The 15,839-nt window shown below is 35.5% G+C and overlaps 1 protein-coding gene across 1 annotated transcript in view; it reads left to right on the top strand.

Moving 5' to 3' along the window:
* DMD (dystrophin) overlaps positions 1-15,839 on the top strand; it is a 2,133,690-nt gene that overhangs the window by 1,588,507 nt on the left and 529,344 nt on the right. The window contains exon 54 of the mRNA XM_027841994.1: positions 7,471-7,660. Coding sequence (XP_027697795.1) covers positions 7,471-7,660 — 190 coding nt within the window. The remainder of the gene's footprint in view (positions 1-7,470; positions 7,661-15,839) is intronic.

Here is a 15,839-nt window from a genome sequence, read left to right as displayed (position 1 = left end):
TTTTCTCACATTTGTGTGAGGGCAGCCTTCTTCTCTCCTGCTTTGCCCCTCAGAAGGGGTACAAGGGAAGGGAGTAGACAGGAGGATTGAAATGAGATCCAGACAGATCTCCAGCTTTATACAGAGTTTTTTTTTTAGTGTTATAGGCAGCCAGGTGGTGCAATGGATAGAGTGTTGGGCCTACAGTCAGGAAGACTCATCTTCCTAAGTTCAAATCTAGCCTCCAACACTTATTGGCTTTATAACCTGGTCAAGTGACTTAACCTTGTTTGCCTCGGTTTTCTCCTCTGTAAAATGAGCTAGAGAAAGAAATGGCAAACCACTCCAGTATCTACCAAGAAAACCCCAAATGGGGATGCAAAGAGTCAACAACAACAAAGTCAGTGTTTTACTGATAGAGTGAAAAGCATAATTTAACAGGTTCCTGTCTTTTGGAATCATCTCTTTAAAAAAAAAAGTTTTATGAATACCTTTGTGCTCTAGACTGCAGTCATTTCCTATATAAGGTGAAGAAAAGGGGAAGAGAATAAGCATTTATGTAAAACCTACTATTTTCTAGGCACTGTGCTAAGTGCTTCTATAAACATTATCTCATTTTATCCTCCCAGCAACCCTTCATGGTAGGTGTTGTTATTAACCTCATTTTACAGTTGGAGAAACTGAGGCAAATAGAGACTAAGTCACTTGCCTAGGGTCAGTCACACAGCTAGTAAGTATCAAAACCGTATTTGAACTCAGGTCTTCCTTACTTCATGACCAGTGCTCTAATCACTGAGCTACTAGCTGCTTCTGTTGTGTGTATATGTATATCTGTGTGTGTATGCATACACATACATCCATCTCCCTCTCCTCACCCCCAATTTAAAGCCTGCCTTATAACACAGAAAACACACACACACAGAAAGAAAAGCAAAACAAGACCAACTGACAAAATGACCAGATCTGACAGAATATGTAATTATATAATGACAGATTTTGAACTGGAAGGAGTCAGAGAACTCAGAGGTCATTGATCCCAACTTCCTCATTTCATATGAGGCAGAGATACTTTTCAAAGGTCACATTGATAATAAGTAACATTTCAACTTGAACCTAAGTCCCCTGACTCCAAATCCACTTAATCTTTTTTTTTTTCTAGTACAAATACTTAGAATCCCTTGAAAAGATAACTGAATGTCTACAGGAGTTACTTTACATGATCAGTTTCACACACAAGGTGCCTTGATGTGGCCTTGAACAGGTAAAAGAGTTAGGTAGTGTTATAAAGTCCCAACACTTCATCCCCTATGATGTAATTTTTACTTCTAAGTATTCAGGCTAAGGCCTTTAAAGAAAATTTGTTATTAGCAGGAGAAAAAATCTGTACTGGCTATACATCCCCTTAGAAGAACAATAACAGATGTCTTTCCTCAGTCTCGTGACATATAAGAAAAAGGAATGAGTATGAGAATTACCTACCTTTCCTTTGGGGGGATTGTGTGGTTCTCTGCTCCCTGTATGGAAAGGACTCAAAATTCTCAATGTTCATTTCTTGGCTGTACTTAAGAATTAGTCCTTGCATATCATAACAGTCTACCTTACCATTTAAATAAGGATTGGTCTCCTTAAGAACTTTGTTTAGAGAATATGGTGAAATACAGGCTTACATGTAGATTCAAAAACATTTGGATTAATTAGAAGAAATTTTGAACTCACAAATTCTCACCAGACATTTTTTGCATGCATTACACAGAGACAACTTCTGGGTCACAAGGGCTACTAAACTTTGGTTGATTAAAAAAAAAAAGATAGCTATGGATTAATCCCATTTTTAATTTTTATTAATATTTTCATTGAACATTTTGTCAATGTATTTTAGTTTTTTCTTCATCTTAGCAAAATTTCTTTTGTGGGGTGGAGGGGTCTATACTAATTTTATCATCAGTGATAAAAGTATTCATGGTTTCCTATGGACATTTCTTTCTACAATGAATAGAGCTCTGGTCCTGGAGGCAGGAAGACCTGAAGTCAAATCTCATCTAGGACACTTAATTATAGTGTGTCCCCAGAGAATTCACTTAAATCTCTGTCAGCCTCAGTTTCTTCAACTGTAAAATGGGGGTAATAAGAGTACCTACTTCCCAGAATTGTTGAAAGAATAAAATGTAGTATTTGTAAAATACTTAGTACAGTGCCTAGCACATAGTAAGCTCTTAATATGTGTTTCCTTCCTTTTCTTTTCCTTCCTTCCTTTCTTCTCAAATGATTGAAAAAAAACTTTCTTTGTGGTTCTTTATTTTAACATTTATATTTGTCAGGAAAACCATTTCAAACCATATGGTTAAGGGAAATAGGAAATTAAGAAATGCATTAAGAGCTGTTTTGCATGCACAAATATGGAAATGAAAAAGCCCTTTACTTATTCATAATCTGTGCCTGGCATAATTAAATTTAGGGATTATATATACATGCATTGATACCAGAGATGTAACTAACAATTCTGCTGTCTGAAGCAGGAACTACAAATGTGCCCTGGGTAAACTGTTGAAAAGGCTCTCCCAAATAAAATTTTAAAGATAAATTCAGTTGTTGGCAAGATAGAGGAAGAGACCTTGGTGAAAAAACTTGGACTTCAAGATAAAAGGTCCCACTAAAGACTCTGGGATACTTTCAAGGCCATAGCTAGTTAGGTTCCCGTCAGGGGAGAAAGATCAGGACTAGACTGAGAAATAGTTCACCCAGGACAAATAGGGAGGAAACATTCCATCTGGTAATTTCTTGTTTTTACAAATTTTTCCTGCTAAGTGAGTATTAAGCTCAGTTACCTGCTTTAAGAACATATGAGTCAGTGCCCTCTCAATTTGCTCTGCCTTAGAGCTCTGATTGATATCCAGGAAAGCATAGTGGTCTTAAAATTCCCACAAAAAAAAAAATATGAAATTCTTATCAATGACAATGGAAACTTTAAAAAGTACTCATTGGAGTTACTTGATACCACTCTTGGGATTGGGGCGGGGGGTAGCGATGATCTAGATTGCTCAGAAAATATTAAACCTTATATTCTCAATGTATTTCAGACCACAAGGGTACCATTTAAGAACATGGTGCCCTACTGACCTGAGAAAGTTATTGTTTTTCCCTCAGGGCCTAATTTACAAGGTAATTAACTCACTGGTAGGACTTGACTCAAAATCTCATTGTCTCAAAGGAACCTTTTCCTATGATTTATGTACATCCTCTTTAATAAATAAGTGTTGGAAAGTTATGTACTAGTTAATCCCTTTGGATGTAGAGGGTAAACGGCATTCTGAGTTTACAGATTGAAAAACTAAGAAGCCTCAAGGTCGCCTCATCTTTGTGATGAAGCTGGAGATAAAGTATAAATTTCCCAATCTCCTCACCTTTCCTTGGTCTGTTTTTTCCTTTTATGGAATCATCTTCCTAGCTTTCATTTCATTTTGAGTGACTTTGGGATATATTGGAGAGTATGTCAGGATGCAATATTTTTATTTGTCATCTGCCATATGACAAATTGGGCAAAATATTTAGATCAAGCTAAGATATATTGGTGGGGGGGATAAAGGATTGGCTGTGTCTTTGGACTACACAGTCCTAGAAATCTGTTTCATGTCAGAATATTCAAGGAAGATACTCATTGTCACTGAAAGGCCATTAAGGAAAGGGTGTTTTCATAGTTCTCTCTGCAAAGCCCAGTACACCAAGTTTCTCCATCATTGACAATTAGCTCTAGAACTTTGTGAGTTTTAACTTCTTTGACCAATCAAAACCCTGATATGCCATCGTTCAATTAGATTGAGTTCAGTTAAGTTTATTTGGGAGCTGATAAATAGTTTAGGTGCAGTACTCATTGTTTCAATAGCTGCATCTTCATAATCCTGTTCTATCTGTCATCAGTTAATGTGCAGAGGTTTTTGTCTAGTGTGATAGCAATAACTACAGTACCAAAGAGTGCCAGCTCAGCAAAAACTTCACCAGTGATGAATAAATGGTTCAGTGTCGTGCCCTGCTGCCTGGGGCTCTACAGGAGTTGTTTATTGCCTAATATGCACAACTCATGATAAAGATGCTGCTGAAATAAATTGCAGTTTTGCATAATTATTGAAAATCTTTTCTTAATGAGCAATGCCTGTCGTATTCATGAGTTCAATTTTAAAAATTAATTTTAGCTCATTTATAATCAGAGAAAGTATCTGTGTATTAGTAGAAGGCAAATAAGCCATGTAAATAGAGTACCAATTTCTACATTCCATAAAAAATTTTAAAAAAGCAAAAAGTAAAAACCTGAATGTTTCAAATAGAACTGTTTCTGCCTAAGGCATTCTTTTCTCTCAAGCTGTTATTATTTAAGTGCTAAACACATATGTATATATATGCATATGTATGTATATATATACATATATAGATAATATACATATATACACATATATATATCTGTGTAAAAATATCCTTAGACAATGTGCCTATTTTTATAATTGTTTCATTTTAGAATCATCTTTTTTATTCTTTTGACAAAGAACCAAAATCATTTTCCATTTAAAATGGCCTCATTAGCATGGATGTGTAGTGATGAGATGTGCAGCTTAAGCAAACCAGTGTTATATATGTCAGATTCTTCCTTCCTACTGCCCTCTTTTTTTTTTAACACTTTTTCTCTTCTTTCCCCTGATTCTTTTTTCTTTTGCTCTTTCAGCTCTAGTTTTCACTCTGAGTTTCCTAGTTTCTTTTTCTCCCCAGACTATTCTTAGTTCATCCGTGGTTTCATGTCTCTATCTTTGGCATTCTTTTCCTGATCGTTTCTTGGCATCTAGTTGCTGGGATAGGAAACTAATGTCTCATAGAGGAAGAAGAATACTGTGGGAGAAATTCTACTTTTTATATTAAAAAATTTACTTGTTCCATGGCAATGAATCTTTGTTGGTTCCTGAAAATGAATAAACCTTCAAAAAACAGTAATAAGAACTGAAAATCATAGTTCTTTGCACATAGTTGGTGCTCAATAACTGCTTACTAAATTCATCTCACGCATTTATTAAACACTTATGTGCAGAACATTATGTTATGTGCTGGGGGAGGTACAAGTTCAAAATTGATTAGGGAATGCTCAAATAAGTATAATACAAAATGATACATAATTAATGCACTGGTACAAACCAAATGCCCTGTAAGATCCAAGCAGCAATCAAAGAAGGCTCCATGGGTATGCTAGCATAGGAGCGTATGTGTATACACATCTAGATCTATCGAGATAGATCTATCTATCTATCTATCTATAAATATATATCTCCTGCTTCCCACTGTCCATAGAATATAAGTAACTTGAACATAAGGACTCTTCTTTTTTCATTTTATTTCCCAGGCCCTAGCAAAAAGCCTGACACACAGTAGGCGCATAATAAATACTTGTTAACTGAGTGACTGATTCCAGACACAGGGAGTATTATGAGGCAAGGTACAGAGATGGAAGAACAGGGACTTCAACTAGGGATAGTCAATAATACAGTTTGACTAGAGCATAGAGTACATACATGTAGGTGAGTAGTTTACAAGACAACTTGTAAACATTGCATGGCCCCAATATTGATGGCCTTTAAATGTTAGGCTAAGGAATTTGAATTTCAGTAGTCAACAGGGAGACATTAAAAGGTTTTCAGCAGTAAACTTACAAGATCTAAAAGCTCTGTGAAGATTGTTCTGACAATGATATGAAGGATGGATTGAGGAAGAGAGTTGGAAAGGGAAATAATTTTTAAAAATAAAGCTATTACAGTAACAAAAGTGAGTGATGATGAGGAATTATGCTTGGGTCTTGACTTAGGAATAATAATGAAAATAATAGCAGTATCAAAACAATAGTAATAATAATAACTAGAATTTGCCAAACACTTTACAAGTATTATCTCATTTTACTCTCAGAACAACCCTGGGAAGAAGATGCTATTATTATCCCCATTTTATAGGTGAGGAAACTGAGGCAGACAAGAATTAAGTGACTAGTCCAGGGTCACACAGTAAGTGTCTGAGGCTGGATTTGTACTCTGTTCTTACTTGCTACAAGTCCAATGCCCTATCCACTTCACCCTCTAGAAAGGAAGGAACAAAGAGAAGAAATGCGGAAATAAGTTAGGTTGAATTTGACAACTGAATTGCGGAGATGAGGAAGAGGACAAAGTTAAAAATAACCTTTCTGAAGATTGTAACTAGGAAGCAGGTATTGGGAGAAAGAATAAATGTGTGAAATCACAGAGTTGGAGCTAGAAAGGACTTCAGAGATCGTGAGAGATAAATGTGGCATAGTGGATAGAGCACCAGGCTTGGAGGCAGAGAGAACTGGGCTCAAATGTTGGTTCTGCTGTTTATCATCTGAACCTTACTACCTCTCAGAGCCTCAGCTTCCTCATCTGCAATATGGGGATAATAACCTCTGTCATACTTATCCCAGAGAATGACCGGGAGGCTCAAATGTAGCGTATGTATAGTGCTTTAGATATTGTAAAGTGTTGTATGAATTACCATTTGTTATGTATTCCAAACCCCTTAAGTTTACAGGTGAAGAAACTGAATCCCAAAGAAAATAAATAAATGACTTGATTGTGGTGACAATTTGGACCCACATAAATTGAATTGAATTGAATTGAAATCCCTAAAAATTTAAAAGTTCATTTTGGTATATGTACTATCCAAAAATTTCAGTAAGCCATTATCTTTGTTCTCAAGAAAATCCATCATTTGATCAACTTTGATAGACTTAGCTCTTCTCAGCAATACCATGATTTAAGACAATTCTGAAAGACTCATGATGGATAATGCTATCCACATCCAGAGAAAGAACTATAAAATCTGACTGAAGATCGAGGCATGCTATTTGCTCTTTTTTTATTTTTTTCTTTCTCTTGGTTTTTACCTTTTGTTCTGATTCTTCTTTCACAACAAGACTAATATGCAAATATGTTTAATATGATTTACATGTATAGCCTATATCAGATTGTTTGCTGAATTGAGGAGGGGGGAGAGAGGGAGTGAGGGAGAAAAAAATTTGGAACTCAAAATCTTATAAAAGTGAATGTTGAAAACTATCTACATGTAATTGTAAAAATACTATTAAGTTGAAAAAAAGAAAAAAAAGGAAAACAATAAATGTTTGTTGAAAAAAAGAAAAAAAAGAATATCCATCATTTCAGGTTAGAATATGAATTTCTTGAAAGTCAAGATTGTTTCATTCTTTTATTTTTAATCCCCAGTGATTGGAACATAGCAGGCATTTAATAAATGCTTATTGATTGATTTTCTTATTCAAAGATATTCACCTATACCTCCCACTTGTATCCCATTGTAGACTAGATGTACATCTAGATATATTTGTTTAGGGAATTAGCTTTGCATCTCTTTCTCATCTTTTTTTTTTTCTCATTCTTTAATGAAGTTAATTCACTAAACCCTTCTGATGCTATTCATCTAATTGCTCTTGTACAGGGTTAATGAGAGAGAAGCTGCTCTGGAAGCAGCCCATAGGCTGCTACAACAGTTCCCCCTGGATCTGGAAAAGTTCCTCGCCTGGCTCACTGAGGCAGAGACTACAGCCAATGTCCTGCAGGATGCTACCCACAAGGAGAGAATACTGGAGGACGCCAAGGGAGTTCGAGAGCTCATGAAACAGTGGCAGGTAAGTCAAGAGCTCCCGAATTAGAGCAATGAGAAATCTGAGGGAGCAATTACTTTTCAGCTTTTGTGGTACAATTGGACATTCTTAGGGTACAATGAAACAGATGTTGTATGCTCTGGTGTCTTTAATAGTTGCTTTGGGAATTTCTATGTCGTTGACTGGAGGACTTCTAGCGATTTCTCTCAATATCCTGGCCTTCCAGGGAAGGCTAAATTTAGGCAAAGAAAGGGGTTTGTACATGAGGTACAAACAAGCAATGGCTTTTTCTAAAGGGAAACTTTGCTGATATAGAACTAGCATTGAGATTATTCAAATCAGAGGGCAATGATTTCTGGGTGTTTATTTAAATTTTTGTGGAGAACATCTGTATAAATTGTCTATTTTATTCAGTGTTGCTAAATGAAACAGTTTCCCTTCGTTACTTTCAAATATATTTTTTAATGTTAATCTGGCTGTTTGTGGCTTTCTTATTAACGTGATTTGTTCACATATGAACAAGATGGCTAAATTTGTCATAGTTAATGATCATACAATTTTCTGACAATTGTTTTCCCTGAAACAAAAATGATGTGTATAAAGTTCGGTATTTGAATTCAGAATAGACTTTTGGCTGAAATCATATTCTACCAAAGGAATGCTATTTCAGTGAGGCACTCATTTCTTTTGTCCACAAAACATGACTTTTGTATATTATATTGTCACAGGGCATTAACATGAGCCATTTGGTGTAGTTTTCTTTGATATAGTTGTCTTTTGTGATTCAACAAATGATGGGAAGTTCATTACAACATATCATATTTATGGTCTCTTACCCTCACATTAAGAGCACTTAACCACTTATACCTGAAATTGCAAAAATCTGGAGTTTTAGAACCACATGGATTTTTTGGGGGGAGGGGGAATTACTTTCTTTGTCTTTGTAATTTTTTATTATTATTCTAGGTTGAAGTGATCATTCAGGTTTGGTTAAAACATATTTGAAAGCAGATTATAGCATAAAAATACATCATTGTATATAGTAGCAATGTGTAGGAAGCTTTGAACTACCTGGTACGTTGCTGAGTGAGGATCAGAGAAATGGCAGCTTACATGGAAGAATATCTTTTTGGACTCACCACAATGCTCAATTTCCCCATATATTTAATTGGACTGATCTGGAAACAGTTGTAAACAAACAAAAAAACACTATCTTCTACTGAAGCATATAGTTTTGTTTAAGTAGCTTTCTTTGAACTGTAAAAATCTGATTCTTTAACATGTAATAGAAACTTAAAACGTTCCAAGTGTTAATTTTTGACAACTCTTAGATGAACAGTTGGAAAATATACTGCTGTAATTTATTTAGTCTCTAGACTACTTTAACAAATGTTTGTTGATTAATTGACTGAACTGAAATTTCCCTGTTAGAATATAGTCTCCTTGACAGTAGGGATTGTTTCTTTTTTTCTTTTTTAAAATAACCCCAGTGCCTAACGTAGTGTCCAATAACATGATAGGTGCTTTATAAATGCTTGTTAATTAAATTATTATTTTTTCTAATAATCAGTTTCAAAGAGAAATAGCCCAATGACAAAAAAGTAGCCTGTAATAATCTAGTCAAAGAAATAACTTATTGGACCTTTATCAGTCAATTAGTAAGCATTTAATAAGCACCTACCAATGTACCAGGCACTGTGCTAGGCACTAGGGATAAAATTACAGAACTGAAACAGGCTCTGCCTTTAAGGAACTTACATTCTATCAAGGAATACAGCATGCACTTTAGTATAACTATATACCTATATAGATAAGGTATGTGTAGTAGTCATTAGGGTAATTATGGAGAATTAGGAAAGACTTCATGTAGAAGGAGGCATGTGAGTTGAATCGTGTCAGAAAAGAGGGATATAAGAGGAAGAGGTAAGGGTGGTGGGCATTTCAGACATGGGGCAGCCTTTACAAAGGCACAGACTGGAAATGGAATGTATCTATATGGTTTTCCCAATTACTGAACACCTAATATGTGTACTCACTATGTTTGGGTGATGAAAAATAATGCCTTCAATAATGCCCTGCCTTCAACAAGCTTACCATCTAATCTGCAGGTGATATATCTTACCATAGAATACAATATAATAAGTATAGTATTTGGGGGCAGCTAGGTGGGACAGTGGATAGAGCACCAGCCCTGAAGTCAGGAGGACCTGAGTTCAAATCCGGCCCCAGACCAAACACTTGACACTTACTAGCTGTGTGACCCTGGGCAAGTCACTTAACCCTAATTGCCTAAAGAAAAAACAAACCAACCAAAAAAAAAATAAATATAGTATTTGAAAGGGATGTTATCTGCAATATGACCTCTGACAGGTCATGTGACTACTAACAGACTTAATCAGCAGGTAATAGGAACACTCTCAGTAGGTTTTGTTAAAGATGCAGCTGTCATTAACTCGTGAGTCATCATACCCCAAACCCCTTCAATGTTTCTGTGCCAAGAATTTCAGGAAGTTTGGTGCAGAAGATTTCCCCAGGGGGACGTGCATTACTGAAGAATTAAAAAGCAGATACAGAGGGCAAGCCATTTAAGAACACTGGATTTGTAGATCTGCACTGCTTTTCCACAAAGGTCTCATTTGATTTTCTTTCTTTACTTCCTGATCACACAATCAGCTCTGCAATAGCTTTGGGACATCATTCCAAAGTTTCTAGCTCCACATGCTTATATGTAATGTCTATAGGCAACTTCAGAGTGGAAGAAAGGGTCATCAGTACAATTGGCAAGGATTACTGCTTCTGTGCTTTCTCAGATAAATTGCAACACCTCCCTTTCTCCAATAACCATATATGACGGATGTATGTATATTCATCAGTTTGGCTTACATGATGAAAGCAGTGATTCTTACTTATTAAAGAGGCATTAGTAGAGTTGGCTTTGTCTTTGCCCCAGATGCCAACATCCTAGGGGGCACAAGTCATCTCTCTGGTATGTGGGTAGGGGGAGTAAGAAGGAGAGCTTCTTTCTGCCCTAGAACTAACTATGCAACCAGACCACTCTCTCCCAGATCTCTCATGCCCTTGGTTGTCATATTCTTTCCCTAAGCTACATCCCAACGCAGTGGAAAACAATTCTTCACTGCAGCCATCTGACCTGGGAAGTTATGAAATACCCTCACTGTGCCTTCCACATCCTCTTGATTCTTCCTCTATTGAGGTGAAATGTAAAGATTATTAGATTTACAGTTAGAAGGCCTGAGTTTGAATCCTGTCTCTGTCACTTGTTATTTGTGTAAACAAGGCAATTCACTTTACCTCTCTTGGCCTCAGTTTCCTCATCTGTAAAATGAGGGAATTGTGCTTTTAAGGCCTCTTCTGTATTTAAATCTATATTCTTAGAACTCATCTCACATTCCTTACATTTTCTGGCACTCATTAAAAGTTGAATTTCTCTTAAAATCTTGCTGCTCCCCCTTTTCACACACCCCTTACCCACAGGGTCAGAATGAGAAAATGGCATGCTCTTTATTCCTTGGTACCACCCTGTGCCAAAATTACCTAGCAGCTCTCTCTCTCTTCCAGCCCATCTGCATCCTTGTTGCTGTGGTATGTGGACTTCCAGGTCACTCTCTTCATACAATACCTGGTTCATCACCAGGCTTCCAGGCTTTTCCTCTCTCTATTCCTGTGCCCCGTCTGCCTGGTACCACACTATACTTTAATAAGCCAGTGCCGTACTTATCCCCATCACAAATATGCACCCAACTTACTAGAGGTGCAAGAATTCTTGGTTATGACTTCATGCATTATGCCTAGTCACAACATCAACTGTTTTATTGCCTTATCCCTAATAGATTTGTACATACTTTTCCATCCAAAAGCAATAACTTTTTTTTTTCTTTTTATAACTTCTGACTTTCTGCCAGGCTGCTTCTCTCTATATTGAATCAAGACTCTTTGCTCGGCTATCTGCCCATCACTATTCATCAACTTAATCCTCCAGAAAAATCTCATACTTTAGGAGGGCTACCAACACATTGTATTTTTGAATGTCTTCTTCTGAATAGAATTAACATGTCACAATAGAAGCCATTGGAAGTTATTTCATGGATTAGAGGACATAATGTTTACTTTGCCCTTTAAAATCATGAATATTTTCACAGAAATATTTTTCTATGTAACTCACATATTTCTTAAATAAGACCCCTTTATAATTAATATGACAATTGTAATATTCTAGAATTTTAAAAATGCAATCAAAATACTGTTCTTCATAATGTGATGATATGTATGTTATGTCAAAGACAAATTCAATCAATCAGCAAGTATTTATTAAATGTTTCTTAAGTGATTTTCATGTGCCAAGCACTTGTCATGTGTTAAGGGGAGAAAAGGGAGGGAACAAGCTTTTATTAAATTCCTGCTTTGCCATTTAATGGTGCCAGGCATTATGCCAAGGGCTTTATAAATATAATCTCATTTTATCTATATTTATGCCAAGTTCTGGGAATAAAAAGAAAAAGCAGTCCCTACCCCCCAAGGAGTTAGCATTCTGATGCGAAGACAACATATATAAATCAGTACCTACAAAATAAATATGGAGTTAGATAGAAGTTAACCTTCAAAAGAATGGCAGTGGCAGATGAGGAGTACTGGGAAAGGGAAATGTCAAAATTCAAGGTACTATCCGTGGTGAGAAAGGGCCATTAACAAATTTAAGAATTGTACTTCTGTCAATGATTGTTTTTGCCATATTACATGTTGGTTTAACCAGAACATTTTTTTCTCACTTACTATTGTATGTGCACTATTTGTCTCTGAGGTATAGATCTGTGTAGGAACCCTGGCAAATATCCACAAAGTACAACTTTGAAATTCAGGGATTTTGCATGTGTTTGAATTGCCAATTTCCAGATTCATAATTTTTACACTGCTTTTTATGGTCTTGGTTAGAGGTCTGAGTAAACTTTTATTTACTTGGCTTACTAGCATAAAATGCAAGATTTGTGGAAATAAATTTATATTAGGTGAGATTTACGCACTTGTGCAAATACATACGCACACATTCACACATGCTATAAACTGGTTTGTTTCTTTGGTTTCCAGAATGTAACTGAATTATTTTAATACCTCCATCCTTTTCTCTTGCACACTATCCTCCTAACCATCCCATTGTATGTAACCAAGTTAAAAGTAAACTAGGCCCATAGCTAAATCCTTAGGCAACCTTGGCACCTTCAGATGTAAAGGCTATGACCTGTAAATTATAGACTGAAGCCTATGGGTAATCTTAAGTAATTAAATTTATTCTATATAGAATAATATTTTAAAATACTTACAATATATACTTTTTATTCATTAAAAATAAGTATGCTTCAGTTCTTCTATGATCTCATCAATATATGTGATGCATTCATCAGGATGGACCTACTGCCACCCATCTACAGACTCTTCTGTATAGTCCTTGTCGTGTTCTCCCCCAAATCCTTTACTGGTGATATATCCAATAAGAAGCAGGTCTTCCTCTAAGTCGTATCATTTTGCATATACCAATGCAGCATTCATACTATCAACCATTATCCTTGACTCTTGTTCCATGACTGGACTATGTCCTTTTCCAATCAGACATTTCCTGGATAACATCCTTTGTGTGATATCATACATGTACATTATCTTTGGAAATATGCTGAAACCTACTTGTGCTCATCATTGCCTTTTGGGTCACTTATAACTCTAAAGTTATTGGTCTCTAAAAGTCTTTTAGTCTATACTTTGTGAATGAAATGCTCAACTACATTGCTAGATGGGGTTCCCAATAACAGTGAAATCATAAGTGGATCTTCCTTTCCTCTCCTCTCCTCTTCTCTCTTTTTCTTTTCTCTTCTATCTCTCTCTCTCTCTCTCTCTCTCACTCTTTCACAGACACAGAGACAGACACAGACACACACAAACACACACACACACACACACACACATTCAAAAGCTACTGGTTTCCCTGGTCCCTATCCCTTAAAGAGGAAGGGTACCCAAAGTATAACCCAGTGACTTGACTCCTTCCCACCAAATGTGAATTATGTAAAAACCTTTATGAATAATAATACTTTAAACAATTAACGTATATTATCGTAACCTGAACATAACACAAAACAGTCAGATAAACATAACAACAAAATAAGAAACAAGAATACCCAAATATGAAATATTTATCATAAGCAGCAGTAACCGGGTACAATTACATATAAAATTCAATGCACTAATAATGTAGTTGTCTAACATTATCTCTCAGAGCAGTGTATAGCCATCTCTTCAGGTTCACTTCTAACATCATAACTTAGCCTAGTTGCTAGTTTAATGGTCTAGTTCCCTTGTCATTGACTGGCCTCTCTACTCCCATAACTATGTTAGTAATTGGTAAGAGTTGAGCGTCGTGATTATTATCGATTTGTTTGCCTTCACCTAGGCTGGCAGCAGGAGCATATTGGCTATCAGTATCTTTGTGCCTTCCGGTTTAAATATGTACTCTAGAAATCTCTATAGGAGTTCTAGAAAAAAAAAATGACTCTGAGTTTAGGCCTCCTGGTTTGTAATGGTACGTATAGAATCCTTCACTGGAAACATCACTTTGAGCTGCCATATCTAGGTCAGAAAGACTTTGTACAATTGGTGGACAGTATCTTTTCCTTGAAATTCTCTTCATCAATTGATAGAAACATTCCACAGGCAGTTAGCAGCACAGAACTATCCTTCCCCTATCCAGCTTAGGTAGGAGTCAGGTTATAGACTTATTTTCTAGGTTATTTAATATTTAAGGTAAAAGAGATACTCAATTTTGGTAATAACATGTTTATTTTCATCTTTTCTTATTTCAATTCATATAAATATAACATGGTATATACAAATACCATTCTTAGTGTTTTTAGCTACAAAAAGTGCTGTCTTTTACTTTGGATTGAGATTTCCCAAACCCTAAAACTGATGGTGGCTAAAATATTTTATTTATTTTAAATAGTCTGGCTGGATTACTATAAATTAATAATATTACAGATTCCTCAGCATAGCTGTTTGGTTAACTTGCTTAGAAATGTAAGAAACAGAAAATATGAAATTTATTCAATGATTGCACTAGATCTTTCCTGAGTCTAAACTAATTACTACCTCTTGCCTGAAAAGGTTCTAAATAGAAGTAAAGAGTAGCTAAAATATTTTTGTTTTGTTTTTAGAAATATTTGATAAAACTGAATTAACTAAAACTCCAAGAACTTTTTAATTGTTGTTTTCTATTCAAATAAAGAGGGGATACAAAAGGTTAAAAGGACAAGAATCATTTTAACTAAACATTTTGATTAATATTATACTTCAAGGATAAGGGTTTGTTTTTTTTTGTCAGTATGGTTAATCCCTCCTTTGATGCACAGCTCAACCCATCTCTAACTTAAAAGTTAAGTCCTTGGAGAGATGCCTGAGGCTTATAGAATTTAAGTAATACACAAGGTGATGTGGCTAGAAGTATGAGAGGCAATATTTGAATCCAGTCTCTCCTAGGTTCCAAGCCCAACACTCTATCCATTGTGGATTTCAGTTAACATGGTACTAATTGATAAAGTTATCCAGAGAGACAGATATGGTAAATTTTGACTAGCACATCACTGGGACTGTAAAATTATTTATACGTATTCATGCAAAATTAAGAGAATGAGGCATAACATTTTTAATTTGTTAGAAGTATCTTCAAGAAATTGTTTCTCATGAAAGAGAGTATTGTCTTTGAAAATTAAGCATACTTTATATTGTGAATGGTGTGAATTATCATGTATCTTTAAAAATATTTTAAAGGAAAAGTGTTGCTGTCATTTAAATTGTGTTCACAATATTATCTTATCACCTTCTTGAGTGCCTACATAGCACATAAAAAACTTTTCTTGGACAAAAGTGTCAGTACCATTATTTTCCTTTTATCTGCTATCTCTGATGATTGAATTATCCCCAACTACATAAATATTTTAAACCCATTCATTTGCAGGGAGTTTTCATTAAAAATAACATATCATGAAATAAATAACAATAAACAAAAACAATGAAATGAACATGCAAATGAAAAGAAAAAAAAACTTAACCAAATCCACTCTTCTTTGACAAAATAGAGCCCAGAGACAACAAGTTAACAAATATTTTTGACCTGTGAACCTTTCCTTGTTTGTACTCCTCC

Source organism: Vombatus ursinus, unplaced genomic scaffold (genome assembly GCF_900497805.2).
Source record: "Vombatus ursinus unplaced genomic scaffold, bare-nosed wombat genome assembly UNPS02004827.1, whole genome shotgun sequence".
NCBI lineage: Eukaryota > Metazoa > Chordata > Mammalia > Diprotodontia > Vombatidae > Vombatus > Vombatus ursinus.
Note: the sequence above shows the minus strand (reverse complement) of the source record. Positions and strands in the feature narration are given on the sequence as shown.